This window comes from Hyla sarda (genome assembly GCF_029499605.1).
Source record: "Hyla sarda isolate aHylSar1 chromosome 1 unlocalized genomic scaffold, aHylSar1.hap1 SUPER_1_unloc_14, whole genome shotgun sequence".
In the NCBI taxonomy this organism is placed as follows: Eukaryota; Metazoa; Chordata; class Amphibia; order Anura; family Hylidae; genus Hyla; species Hyla sarda.
In genome coordinates, this window is record NW_026607575.1 from 159,817 (window position 1) to 173,882 (window position 14,066).

Here is a 14,066-nt window from a genome sequence, read left to right on the forward strand (position 1 = left end):
GACGAGACGAGACCTGAGGACGAGACGATAGAACAACAAATACCCCCAAGAATTCCAGGACTAGACGAGACATGAGGACGAGACGAGACATGAGGACGAGACGATAGAACAAATACCCCCAAGGATTCCAGGACGAGACGAGACATGAGGACGAGACGATAGAACAACAAATACCCCCAAGGATTCCAGGACGAGACATGAGGACGAGACGATAGAACAACAAATACCCCCAAGGATTCCAGGACGAGACGATAGAACAACAAATACCCCCAAGGATTCCAGGACGAGACGAGACATGAGGACGAGACGATAGAACAACAAATACCCCCAAGGATTCCAGGACGAGACGAGACATGAGAATGGGATGAGACATGAGGACGGGACGAAACGTGAGGACGGGACGAAACGGGATGAGGTTGAAATATGAGCACAGGATGTGCGGACGGGATATGAGGACGAGTGCATCGTTGTTGCTTTTCCTCTTCTACAAGGTTTAGGTAGAAAGACTGGACAAACCGGCGTACTCAGTATATATAACGTTATAATAGAAGTTTTATTACAGCTTTAGGATGTGTACAGATACAACTTTTTTTTTTTATATATAAAGTCCAACAAATAAGAAACAGGATAAGATTAAAATAAGCCAAAATATAATGACAAAATGTATTAGAACCGCACAAGTGGGTTAAAAATGTCGAAAAAAGCCAAATATATATTTACGTGAATTCAAGCAAAGCCGACAAGAAAAATAGAGTAAATCTACGCTACACTAATAACAGACACTACAGACTGTATTCATTACTAAATGATAACTATAAACAGGATTCGGCCCCGGATGCACCTATAGACAACTTTTACACCAATTCCATGTTGTTTTTTTTGCTTCTGACAAATTTTATGTGTCAATAAATGGTGCGCTCACTTGGTAAATGTGGCATGAATATAGACAAATCATTGCCACGCCCCTTTTGGTGTATTTAAATGAAGGGAGTCACATGTGGGGCATGTGACTATTTTTTGGGCACAAAGAGAATACATTTGTATTTAATTCCACACAACATTATTCTGGTGTATGTTCTGCCACAATTCAGGCCCATCAGGTATAGTAATGGGGATGGGGTTTCTTCTCTAAGTGATAAGTAAAAATCTGATTTCCATGAAAAACATTTACCACATGCAGAACATCAGTGCTGCTTCTTTCCTATGTGAGTTTTCAAGTGATTCTTCAATTTGTCTTTAGTTACAAAACATTTCTCACAGTGTGAACATGAATACGGCTTCTCTCCTGTGTGAATTCTCTCATGTATCACTAGATGGGATCTCTTCGAAAAACATTTTCCACATTGTGGACAGGCATGTGGCTTCTCCCCTGTGTGGATTCTCTCGTGATTCTTTAGTTTGACTTCAGTTTTAAACCTTTTCTCACACTGTGTGCATGCATACGGTCTCCTTACTCCTGTGTGGCATTTCTGATGTCTAACTAGACGTGATTTATGGGGAAAACATTTCCCACATTCTGAACATGAAAATGGCTTCTCTCCAGTGTGACCAGCCTCATGTTTAACAAGATCTGATTTATATGTAAACCACCTACCACATTCTAAACAGGAGTACGGCTTCTCTCCTGTGTGACTCCTCCCATGTCTAACAAGATCTGACTTTTGTGCAAAGCTTTTCCCACATTCTAGACATGAATACGGCTTTGTTCCAGTGTGAGTTTTGTCATGTCTATCGAGATCAGACTTTTGGGTAAAACATTTCCCACATTCCAAACACGTATATGGCCTCTCTCCTGAATGTCGTCTCTCATGTATGACAAGACTTGACTTGTGGGTAAAACATTTCCCACATTCTAAACATGGATACGGCTTCTCTCCGGAGTGAATTCTCTCGTGTTTAATCAGCTCTGAATTGTATGAAAAACATTCCCCACATTCAGAACATATTATCGTGTATTTCTTCTTTCCTAAGTGGATTTTATTGTGCGCAAAACGAGACGATCTTCTCGTATAATGCTTTTCCACATTCACCACATCGAATTCTTCCCCCTCTTTCTCGTCTGTACTTGCGGATACAGCCTGCGGTGGTTCAGGAGAAAGTTCCTCATAACTAGGTTCCACGTAATTGGGTTCCCTATAATTAAAGGCGTTATAAAATGATCGTTTCTTCCTGTGACGTCTTGGATGCACCTTAGGGGTAACTTCTTCTCCAGAGGAGTGCTGCTTGAGGTCGTCTTCTTCTTCTTCTTCTCCTTTATCTTTCGGGGAGGACATGTTTTCTTCAGAATCCTTTACGGGATTTTCTGTAAAATGGATGACAAGACTTTTGTTTCAAACCACAAAGTAAAAAAAAAGAAGTTACATTTATGTGGAAGCTGCAAGCTTCCGTGTTCCGGTCTCTGCCGCTGCCGGCCCAGAGATTACGGTACCCCGACGATCTCCGGGCCAGCAGTGGCGGAGTCCAGAACACGGAAGCTTGCATCTTCCGCATTCGTGAAGTCACACCACACCCCCTCCATTCATGTCTATAGGAGGGGGTGTGATGGCTAGTAGATCTTGCCTCCTTCCATAGACATAAATGGAGGGGGTGTGGCGGCCTACACTGCCAGTCATCGGGCACGGAGCAGAGTCCACTCTGTGCACCGAATGACAGGGGTACCGCAGCAGAGATTGCAGGGACCCCTGTGATCTGACATTTTATCTCCTTATCCTTTGGAGTACCCCTTTAAATAGAAGAACCCCAGCCAAAATGAACCTATCCCCTATCCTCAAGATAGGGGATAAGTAGCTGATCGCAGGGGGTCCAACCGCTGGGACCCCCCACCCCGCGATCTCCAGAACAGGACCCTGGCTCTCGGTGAAGAGCACGTGCAGAAGACAGAACGCACTTTATTCATTTCTATGGGAAATAATATGAAAATTAATGGAGCGTGTGCTTTCTACCGGTAGACGACGTGCTCCCATTTCGGAGATCGTGGGGTGTCCAACCTCTGGGACCCCCTCCGTGATGTACCACGAGACAAAGTTTATATCTCAGGCTGGAGTCATAGACCTAGACTGTGTTCTGTATCATGAAATGGTCACCATCTTTTTACGCCTCTCTTTATGCCATTGACCCGTCTAATCGGACTACCAGCCCCTCAATTCACGTGAATGGGGGTTAATCTGCTCGTCTGGTCTTCATAATCTGATAGAGATAGTCTTAAAGGGGTACTCCACTGGTACACCAGATACTTTTCATTCTCATACCCCAAAAATGGCATGGCATTGACTTGTCCATGTTTAAAAGGGTACTCCTGTGAAAAACTTTTAAATCAACTGGTGAAAGAAAGTCAAAACAGATTTGTAAATTACTTCTATTAAAAAATCTTAACCCTTACAGTACTTAACTGCTGTATGATCCACAGGAAGTTGTGTAGTTCTTTCCAGTCTGACCACAGTGCTCTCTGCTGACACCTGTGTCCATTTTAGGAACTGTCCAGAACAGGAGCAAATTCCCATAGCAAACCTATCCTGCTCTGGACAGAGGTGTCAGCAGAGAGCACTTTAGTCAGACAGAAAAGAACTACACAACTTCCTCTGTATTATACAGCAGCTGATAAGTACTGGAAGGATTAAGATTTTTATATAGAAGTAATTTACAAATCTGTTTAACTTGTTGGCACCAGTTGATTTGAGAGGGGGGGTTGGGGGGAGTTTTTCGCAGGAGTACCCCTTTATACCTGATTGACAATTTGCTCTTGATAGTTCCCCCTCCACTAGATTCTGGGTGAATGGCGTCTGCTCACCAATGCCTACCCATACCCCAACAGCACTTTTTATCTGCTGCCTACCTGAATCATCTGCTGACTATAACCCTCCTCAACCTTGTACATATGCGGTTGCAGTACGGTTTTTAAACCGGAGTCAAAACTGTGGTTGACCACGATTTTGTCTCCGCTTTAAAAACCGTACTGCAACCGCATACGTTTACTTTTAACATGGACGTCAATGGGAAACGCACATGTATACGGTTCCATACGGGAAATACGTATAAGTTTTTACTTTGCACGTGCGCATTTGAATCCTAAAGTCCCCACCCAAGACCCCTCCCATTAAAAATGGACAACATTTTCAAAAACGTATGGGGTTTTTTTTCTATAAAAACTGATGGAACTATATGCACTTTTAAAAACAGTATACTGTTTAAAAACGCATACAGTTTACTTTTTTCCATACTGTTCCATCTGGTTTTTTTGCCATACGGTTTTCTTTAGAAAAACGGATTGAAAACAGTATGGCAAAAACGTGATGTGAACCCAGCCTAACCCGCTGGCATCTGTCACTGAACCCGCCTGGTTGGGCCCCTGGAGTGTTGCAGTTGTGCCGCTTCTTGACCTCCCAACCCCCTCTGCTAACATTCATGCACAAGACCTCACCTCTGTCGAGAGACCATGTTTGAGTACAGGACCCCATAGACGCAGTCTCTTTCTTGTCTACTCACTACTCCAATCTCCTCTAGACCAGTCTACCCCTCCATTACTCCACAGAAAACAGAGCTCAATATCTCCTTTTCTGACGAGCAGAGATTCGTTAATTTCTAATGATTATTTGTTTTCCCTTAGTCCTAACAGTGGCACATATGGGGTATTTTGCCCCCTTGGAACTGGTTAGGACCGGTGGAAATTTTATTGACAATCTCAAAGTAATAATATATAGACTCCCTCCCCCATATAAGGAGGGCAGAAATCAGCCCCCCCCCTTGTGTAATAGCAAGCAAGAAAACAAACAAAAATAAAAAAGGAGGGATTGTTGTGCCACTGTTAGGACTAAGGAAAAACAAATTATCGTTAGAAACTAGAGATTCCCTTACGTCCTAACCAATGGCATATATGGGGATTTAGCAAGCAGATACCCCCATGGGAGGGCACTCATGCCTGGCGGAGGATAAAAATGAGGAATAGCTATTCTAAAATCCACTCTATAGTGTGAGATAAAGTTGGAGTGAGAACTCCAAGAAACTGACTTACAGATGAGTTCCAAAGGAATCGCGCTTCTCTCTGCAAAACAAGTAGCTACCGCTCTAGTAGAGGGGGCTTTAACAAATTCAGGGGACTCCAGACCCTGAGTAACATAGGACTCCCGAATAGCTTCCTTAATCCAGCAACTGATAGTTGGTTTGGAAGAAGGTTTTGATCCTTACGGAATTCCTTGGATTGATCCAGGTAAATCCTGAGACATCTCGAGAGGTCGAGGGTACGAAGGCCTCTATCTTCCGAGGAGGGGAGAGGAGCCAACACAGGAAGATAAATAACCTGGTTGATAATAGTAAAATTGTCACTTTAGGAATAAAAGTAGGCAAAAACTTAAGAACCCTGTCCGGGAGGAACTGCATATAAGGCTCAAAAGCTGACTTGTTTTGCAGAGGTGATGGCCAATAAAAAGGTAGGTGAGATATTTAAGATCCACCTCCTCCAAAGGCTTGAAGGGAGGAGATGATCACCCCCTGAGCATGACTGATAAATCCCAAGCAGGGATAGGTCGGATGATTGTAAGTTTAATTCTAGAAGTTCCTTTCAGGAATCTTCTAACCAGGGGATCTTGAGAAAAAGACCTATTGAGAACAGCTGAGATGGCAGACACTTGCACTCTTAAAAGTAGAAGGAGATAATCCTTTGTCTAATCCGTCTTGAAAAAAACTGAAGAACTGCAGAAATCGAAGGATTCTTGGAAGACAGTTGGCGTAGCCAACACCAGGATGAGAATATATTCCATATTCTTTTATAGGATCTTGACATGGCCTCAGATCTGGAGTGCGATAGGGTTCTCAAGACGGCCCCCGAAAGCCCTTCTACATTTGGAAGGGACTGATCAACCTCCAGGCCGTTGAACATCTGTAGGTTTGAGCAGCTGTGAGTGTCCCCGGACACTAGTTCTTGCTCTGGGGAAAGCCTCCAAAATTGACCCCCGACTCATCTGAATGAGGTTGGGTGAACCAAGCTCTTTTGGGCCAATATGGAATAATGGCGATGACTGATGCTTGGTCCTGCCCGATTTTCATCAATATCCTCGGAATCAAGGAAATAGGAGGGAAGATATAGGCCAGCCTGAACCTCCAAGGGATTGATAGAGCATCTACCGCCACAGGATTGTCCTCCCTATAAAAGGGAGAAGAATCTCTCCACCTTGACGCTGAACCTTGTTGCCATGAGATCAATCTCTGGCATACCCCACCTGAGCGTGATCTCCTTGAAGATGTCTGGATGAAGAGATCACTCTCTGATAGGAAGACCTCTGCTCGGGCGATCTGCTATTACATTGTAAGTTACCCGGATGTCAACGGACGAGGTTCATCTGCCCAATCCAGAATCACACCTCTCTCCCAGGAGACTTTGGGACCTTGTGCCTCCCTGTTTGTTGATATATAGAACAGCCGTCGTGCTGTCTGATTGAATTCTTACCGCCTTCCCTTGAATATAAGGCGCAAAATGGAACAGAGCCAATCTGATGGCCCTGATCTCTAGGAGATTTGAGGATAACATCTTCTCCTGAGATGACCAGGTCCCCTGTACTGTTTTGTCCAATAAATGCGCTCCCCAGCCTACAAGGGATTCGTCTGTGGTAAGTATGATCCAAACTGGTTGGATCAAGGACGTGCCGTACTTGAGAGGAATCCACCATCTCGGAGAGGACCAGACTGGATGAGACAGGGAATGCACGGAATTAAGTCCCTCCGGACTGTGATCCACTTGGCTAATACCTCCGACTGAAGCGGACATAGGTGCCATAATGCCCAATGAACCGCCTCCGTGGTTGCAGACATTAGTCCCAACATTCTCATTAGATAACAAAGGGTTACCCTCCTGGGAACTAAGGGGGAGATTTATCAAAACCTGTGCAAAGGAAAAGTTGCCCAGTTGCCCATAGCAACCAATCAGATGGCTTCTTTCATTTTGCAGAGGCCTTGTTAAAAATGAAAGAAGTGATCTGATTGGTTGCTATGGGCAACTGGGCAACTTTTCCTCTGGACAGGTTTTGATAAATCTCCCCCTAAGAGATTGGGCTGTCTCCTGAACTCGCAGCTTCCTTTCGGGAGTTAGATGAATAGTCATGGCTACAGAGTCTATTAGGGACCCCAGAAATCTCACTGAGGTGGCTGGTTGGAGATTGGACTTGTTCTAATTGATTATCCAACCTATCTGAAGGAGGAAGGATACACCCATGTCCCACTACCACCGTGGGAAATGTTTGTGGGGCCAAAAAATTCCAAACAGAAGGGCAACAAACTTGCTTTAGAACTCCCTGAACTTGAATAGCGATGCTTAAGAATCTTCTGGACCCAGGATGGATGGGAATATGAAGATAAGTATCCTTGAGGTCCAAGGTTGCCAGGAAGTCCCCTGGAATTAGAAGATTTGTGACAGACTGAATGGTTTCCATCCGGAAACCTTTGCGTCCGATAGACTGGTTGAAGAACCTTAGGTCTATGATCATTCTCCAGTCCCCAGTAACTTTGGGAAACACCGGAGAATAGATGCCCGTCCCCGGCTCCCAAAAGCGAAACTTTTCCAAGGCATCTTTTTGGAGATACTCTAGAATATAGGCTTCCAAAACTCTTTGCTTGTTGGGAGGTAAAAGTCTGGTCTTGACAAATTTGTCTGGAGGAACACTGTCCAACTCCACCCTGTAACCTTCCGAGACAACCCGAAGGACCCAAGGGTCCTGAATGTGAGCTTCTCAGGAAGTCAAAAAATGCTAAAGGAGACCACCCACAGGAATGGAAGGAGAGAGGAGTTGAGACAGAATGGGAACACTGGCCATAGTCCAAAAGCCCTGGAGAGGCCGTAGTCAGAGCGCCAAGAACTTTGGAACCCTTGAAGCGCCTAGTGCCCCTTTTATGGGCCCCAATCTTTCTAGGTTCTAGCTTGGGAATCAGATCTGTTCCCATACCACCTGCCTCAACTGCAAAAGGGCTGCTGAGGAAGATACTTCCCTTTCCTATCGGACAGCCCCTCCATTATGCGGTCAAGTTCGGTCCCAAACAATGCCAGGCTCATAGGACATCACACAAAGTATTCTTGGAGGATGTATCAGATCTCCAAGGTTTGAGCCACAAAGGGAGACGGCCAGCCCACAGAGGAGAGAGCCATAAATTTAGCAGCAAGCTTCAATTGCTGGGGGGCGGCATCACAAAGAAAGTAAATCGCTACGCTACCGGTTAAGATGTCATCTCTAGAATCCCTTGGCCTAGGTCCGACTGAATCTGAGAGAATCTACTTCCCTAATAGCCACCAAAGCAGAAGCTGAGGCACTAGAATAAGCCGCCTAAAGGCGCAGTCAGGCTTGCGGTCCTTCGGATCTTGAAGACTAGAAACATCATCAGATGGTACCATGGTCTGTTTGGACAGCTTTGAGATGGCCAAATCCACCTTAGGAACCGGTCCTCAGGAAGACACTTGGTCCTCCTGCATAGGAAACATGATCTTAAACCATTTGGTTATAACGAGAACTTTCTCCGGCTTCTTCCACTCAGTCTTCATTAAAGATAGGAGGGAATCATCTGCTTTAAAAGCCCTTGGCCCTGTAGAGGCTTAACCCCCGTCAGCATCACGGTCCCCCGACCTAATTGACCTAAGCAGCCACTGTTTCTTTTTGGGGGGGGGGGGGGACATTGGAATTTATCCTCTTCTTCTGAAGATTGGGAATCTTCCCGAGGAGCTTCCCTGACACCTCCATAGACCTCAGTGAAAAAGATGGTCACCAGCTGCTTCAGCTCCTCAGTGGAGGCCCCTCATGGTATTCATGTTAGATGAAACGAAGTCCTTCACCCAGACGACCAAATCACGCATGGTCGACTCTTGCTGGGCTTGACCTCTCGCATGACCGGACGGGCAACGGGAATATTGATAATCATCCGGTAATGATACCAGACACTCATGGCGCTGTCCAGGGGACCACCGCCGATCCTACCACTGTCCAGGGGACCACCGCCGATCCTACCACTGTCCAGGGGACCACCGCCGATCCTACCACTGTCCAGGGGACCACCGCCGATCCTACCACTGTCCAGGGGACCACCGCCGATCCTACCACTGTCCAGGGGACCACCGCCGATCCTACCACTGTCCAGGGGACCACCGCCGATCCTACCACTGTCCAGGGGACCACCGCCGATCCTACCACTGTCCAGGGGACCACCGCCGATCCTACCACTGTCCAGGGGACCACCGCCGATCCTACCACTGTCCAGGGGACCACCGCCGTTCCTACCACTGTCCAGGGGACCACCGCCGATCCTACCACTGTCCAGGGGACCACCGCCGATCCTACCACTGTCCAGGGGACCACCGCCGATCCTACCACTGTCCAGGGGACCACCGCCGATCCTACCACTGTCCAGGGGACCACCGCCGATCCTACCACTGTCCAGGGGACCACCGCCGATCCTACCACTGTCCAGGGGACCACCGCCGATCCTACCACTGTCCAGGGGACCACCGCCGATCCTACCACTGTCCAGGGGACCACCGCCGATCCTACCACTGTCCAGGGGACCACCGCCGATCCTACCACTGTCCAGGGGACCACCGCCGATCCTACCACTGTCCAGGGGACCACCGCCGATCCTACCACTGTCCAGGGGACCACCGCCGATCCTACCACTGTCCAGGGGACCACCGCCGATCCTACCACTGTCCAGGGGACCACCGCCGATCCTACCACTGTCCAGGGGACCACCGCCGATCCTACCACTGTCCAGGGGACCACCGCCGATCCTACCACTGTCCAGGGGACCACCGCCGATCCTACCACTGTCCAGGGGACCACCGCCGATCCTAACACAAGGGGGTCTGGGATCTAACATCTTTATATGGGGGAGGTGGGAGGGTCTATTTATTATTACTTTGAGGTAGTCAATAAAATTTCCACCTGTCCTAACCAGTTCCACGGGGATAAATCCCCCACCTGTGCCCCCGGTTAGGACGGAAGGGAATACGCACGCTTTCACGCTTGTTCACAAATTCGACTTATGTCATTCTGGTCTAAAGAGAAAAGGGTAAAACACCAAGTTACTGACCCCTCAAGTGCTGGAGGGATTTTACAAGCCTGTCCCGTACCCCTTACAGTAATGAAGAAACCTCCGAGTTCCCTCTGTAAATCCATTATTACATACCTGGGGCAACACCTCCTGGAATTATTATTACATACCTGGGACAACACCTCCTGGAACAAATTATTACATACCTGGGGCAACACTTCCTGGCATTATTATTACATACCTGGGACAACACCTCCTGGCACAAATTATTACATACCTGGGGCAGCACCTCCTGGAACAAATTATTACATACCTGGGACAACACCTCCTGGCATTATTATTACATAACTGGGACAACACCTCCTGGAATTATTATTACATACCTGGGGCAGCACCTCCTGGAACAAATTATTACATACCTGGGACAACACCTCCTGGCATTATTATTACATGACTGGGACAACACCTCCTGGAATTATTATTACATACCTGGGGCAACACCTCCTGGCACAAATTATTACATACCTGGGACAACACCTCCTGGCATTATTATTACATACCTGGGACAACACCTCCTGGAATTATTATTACATACCTGGGGCAACACCTCTTGGCACAAATTATTACATACCTGGGACAACACCTCCTGGAATTATTATTACATACCTGGGGCAACACCTCCTGGCACAAATTATTACATACCTGGGGCAACACCTCCTGGCACAAATTATTACATACCTGGGACAACACCTCCTGGCACAAATTATTACATACCTGGGACAACACCTCCTGGCACAAATTATTACATACCTGGGACAACACCTCCTGGCACAAATTATTACATACCTGGGACAACACCTCCTGGCACAAATTATTACATACCTGGGACAACACCTCCTGGCACAAATTATTACATACCTGGGACAACACCTCCTGGCACTATTATTACATACCTGGGACAACACCTCCTGGCATTATTATTACATACCTGGGACAACACCTCCTGGCATTATTATTACATACCTGGGACAACACCTCCTGGCATTATTATTACATACCTGGGACAACACCTCCTGGCATTATTATTACATACCTGGGACAACACCTCCTGGCATTATTATTACATACCTGGGACAACACCTCCTGGCATTATTATTACATACCTGGGACAACACCTCCTGGCATTATTATTACATACCTGGGGTAACACCTCCTGGCATTATTATTACATACCTGGGGTAACACCTCCTGGCATTTCCTCCTTCACTTCCGCCATATGTGGTTGATCGTCCCTCATCCTCTCTTCTTCTTCCTCCACTTTGACATTCAGATCTCCCCCCTGATGTGACATATAGAACAATTCACTACAAGGAGGAAACATCTAACAGGTCAGCTCCATAATCTATCCTCACATCGAGGGCGGCACGATTATTCGCAAAAATCAAAACGCGACACATGTGTGATTAGTGCGATTGTACAGGTCGCATAACACCTGTAGTACCCTGTAATTTAATTCTGTGCGCCGGATCCCACCCCCCGTGTTTGTCCGGGGTCAGACCTCCCCCCCAACCCCTGTGTGTGTGTAATATGGGGCTGGCCCCCAGAGGTCGGCCGCAGATCCCGTACTCCTCCGAGTGGCCCCGTGTCTTCTCTCTGCAGCCAACAGGACCTTCCCGCTCAGCCAATCAGAGGAGGCTGCGGTGTCCTGTCTCGGCCAGTGATTGGTTGAGCAGGAAGGTCCTGGAACCAGCAGCTTGTCTATAAAGACTCCGGGACCGCTCAGAGGAGAACGAGCAGCAGAATTTTGGGGGGGGAACGAGACCAGGTCAGCATCGGGGTCCCCCACATCTCAGCACTATATTAACCCCTTAAAGGGGTACTCCGCTGCTCAGCGTTTGGAACAAACTGTTCAGAACGCTGGAACCGGGAATTAGTGATGTCATAGTCCCCGCCCCCTGATGACATCACACCCCACCCTCTCAATGCAAGTCTATGGGAGGGGGCGTGGCAGCAGTCACGCCCCCTCTCATAGACTTGCATTGAGGGAGCGGGGCATGACGTCATGAGGGGCGGGGCTATGACGTCACAAGCTCCTGGTTCCAGCGTTCGGAAGAGTTTGTTCCAAACGCTGAGCAGCGGAGTACCCCTATAAGGAAAAGATGACTGGGGGGATGATGGGGGTACTTATCCCCAGTATACTATATTGTCTACTACAACCCCCTACAAGAACCAGCATGCTCTAGTAAGGACCCGCGACTTTAAATGTATCAGGTAATGCCTTTATTATATGTACCACAAGGATCTGTGACCGTGTAAGGCAGTGGTCTTCAAACCATGGACCTCCAGCTGTTGCAAAACGACAACTCCCAGCAGGGCCTGCTGGGAGTTGTCATTTTGCAACAGCTGGAGGGACCCCTGGTTGGGAAACACTGACCTATACTATATACTACTGTATAGTCCAACATGCTGGGAGTTGTAGTTTTGCAACAGCTGGAGGCACCTCTTTTGGCGACCACTCATAGTTGTACCTTAAAGTCACTGGTTCTTGTAGTTCATGCACAGATATAGGGGGGTTGTAGTAGACAATAAGGCATGCTGGGGCTTGTAGTCTAAGCACAGATAGTGAAATTAAATAGGGGGTACAGGAATTTATAAAAAAAAAAATTTTGGGAGGGGATTGCCCCGTTCATATATCGAAATGGCAATATTTAACCCTGTAATCGCAATGTAACATTTTTTCCCAAAACAGTGCAGCCCTTGTCCCCCCCTATAGAGATATAGGATCAGCCTCATCTACCTGATGCTTCTCTGGGACATTTCCCTCTGGACAGTCCTGGGAATACAGAGGGCGGGGACACCTCTCGGGTGGATTTCTATCAATGACTCCATCTGTAGGGAACACACAGGGAATGAATACATCAGTGCTGGATAGATTTCTATGTTACTAGGTAGTGAGAGTGATATATATATATATGTCTCTTCTTACCTTGTGATGTGAGGGGCCGGTGATCCTCCATCATGACTATGTCCTGGTACAGATCCTTGTGTCCTTCTATTTGGTCTGAGGAGCCGAGATCTCCGCACACAACACAACAGCTGTGACCGCCGCACCAGGCCTTGCTCTCGCTCTGCTTGATGCCAGAGGTGTAGGACCTGTGATGATGTCACAATCATGTGACCAGTACATGTGGGGGCGGAGCGCAGCAGGATAGGAGAGATTGTGGCTGAAGGACCTGTGAGGATGGTCATGTGACAGGAAAAGGATGGAGCTCGGCAGTAGGCTGCAGACTGGAGCTCCACTGCAGGCAGGAAACATGTGACCTCCAAGGGGAGGGCGGGGCTCCACCTCTACAAGGGGAGGGAACAGTATGTGAGGAGACGTGTGAGGAGGCAGATGTTCACAGGGAATACAGGGGCAGCGGGGTTATTGGAGGTTGTACAGGGGGCAGCGGGGTTATTGGAGGTTGTACGGGGGCAGCGGGGTTATTGGAGGTTGTACAGGGGGCAGCGGGGTTATTGGAGGTTGTACGGGGGCAGCGGGGTTATTGGAGGTTGTACAGGGGGCAGCGGGGTTATTGGAGGTTGTACGGGGGCAGCGGGGTTATTGGAGGTTGTACAGGGGCAGCGGGGTTATTGGAGGTTGTACAGGGGGCAGCGGGGTTATTGGAGATTGTACAGGGGCAGCGGGGTTATTGGAGGTTGTACAGGGGCAGCGGGGTTATTGGAGATTGTACAGGGGGCAGCGGGGTTATTGGAGGTTGTACGGGGGCAGCAGGGTTATTGGAGGTTGTACAGGGGGCAGCGGGGTTATTGGAGATTGTACAGGGGGCAGCGGGGTTATTGGAGGTTGTACAGGGGCAGCGGGGTTATTGGAGGTTGTACAGGGGGCAGCGGGGTTATTGGAGGTTGTACGGGGGCAGCGGGGTTATTGGAGGTTGTACGGGGGCAGCAGGGTTATTGGAGATTGTACAGGGAGCAGCGGGGTTATTGGAGATTGTACGGGGGCAGCGGGGTTATTGGAGGTTGTACAGGGGGCAGCGGGGTTATTG

At 48.0% G+C, this 14,066-nt stretch overlaps 1 protein-coding gene across 1 annotated transcript; it reads right to left on the reverse strand.

Annotated features, from left to right (window-relative positions):
- Nucleotides 1–534: 534 nt before the first annotated feature.
- LOC130297995 (oocyte zinc finger protein XlCOF6.1-like) lies at nt 535–13,161 on the reverse strand. The gene is made up of 4 exons (XM_056550872.1): nt 13,004–13,161; nt 12,815–12,906; nt 11,251–11,381; nt 535–2,302 (listed from the first exon to the last, which is right to left on the reverse strand). The coding sequence occupies exons 2-4, from the start codon at nt 12,904–12,906 to the stop codon at nt 1,185–1,187; spliced, it is 1,341 nt and encodes a 446-aa protein (XP_056406847.1). The 5' UTR covers nt 13,004–13,161; the 3' UTR covers nt 535–1,184.
- Nucleotides 13,162–14,066: the final 905 nt, after the last annotated feature.

What these genes read in the sequence shown, in the direction of transcription:
- LOC130297995 (XM_056550872.1), bottom strand. Translation starts at nt 12,906, where the DNA reads ATGGAGTCATTGATAGAAATCCACCCGAGAGGTGTCCCCGCCCTCTGT. An exon ending in ATGTCCCAGAGAAGCATCAG is followed by an intron (nt 11,382 to 12,814) that starts GTAGATGAGGCT and finishes TCCTCCTTGTAG; the next exon opens with TGAATTGTTCTATATGTCAC. An exon ending in GCCAGGAGGTGTTACCCCAG is followed by an intron (nt 2,303 to 11,250) that starts GTATGTAATAAT and finishes TCCATTTTACAG; the next exon opens with AAAATCCCGTAAAGGATTCT.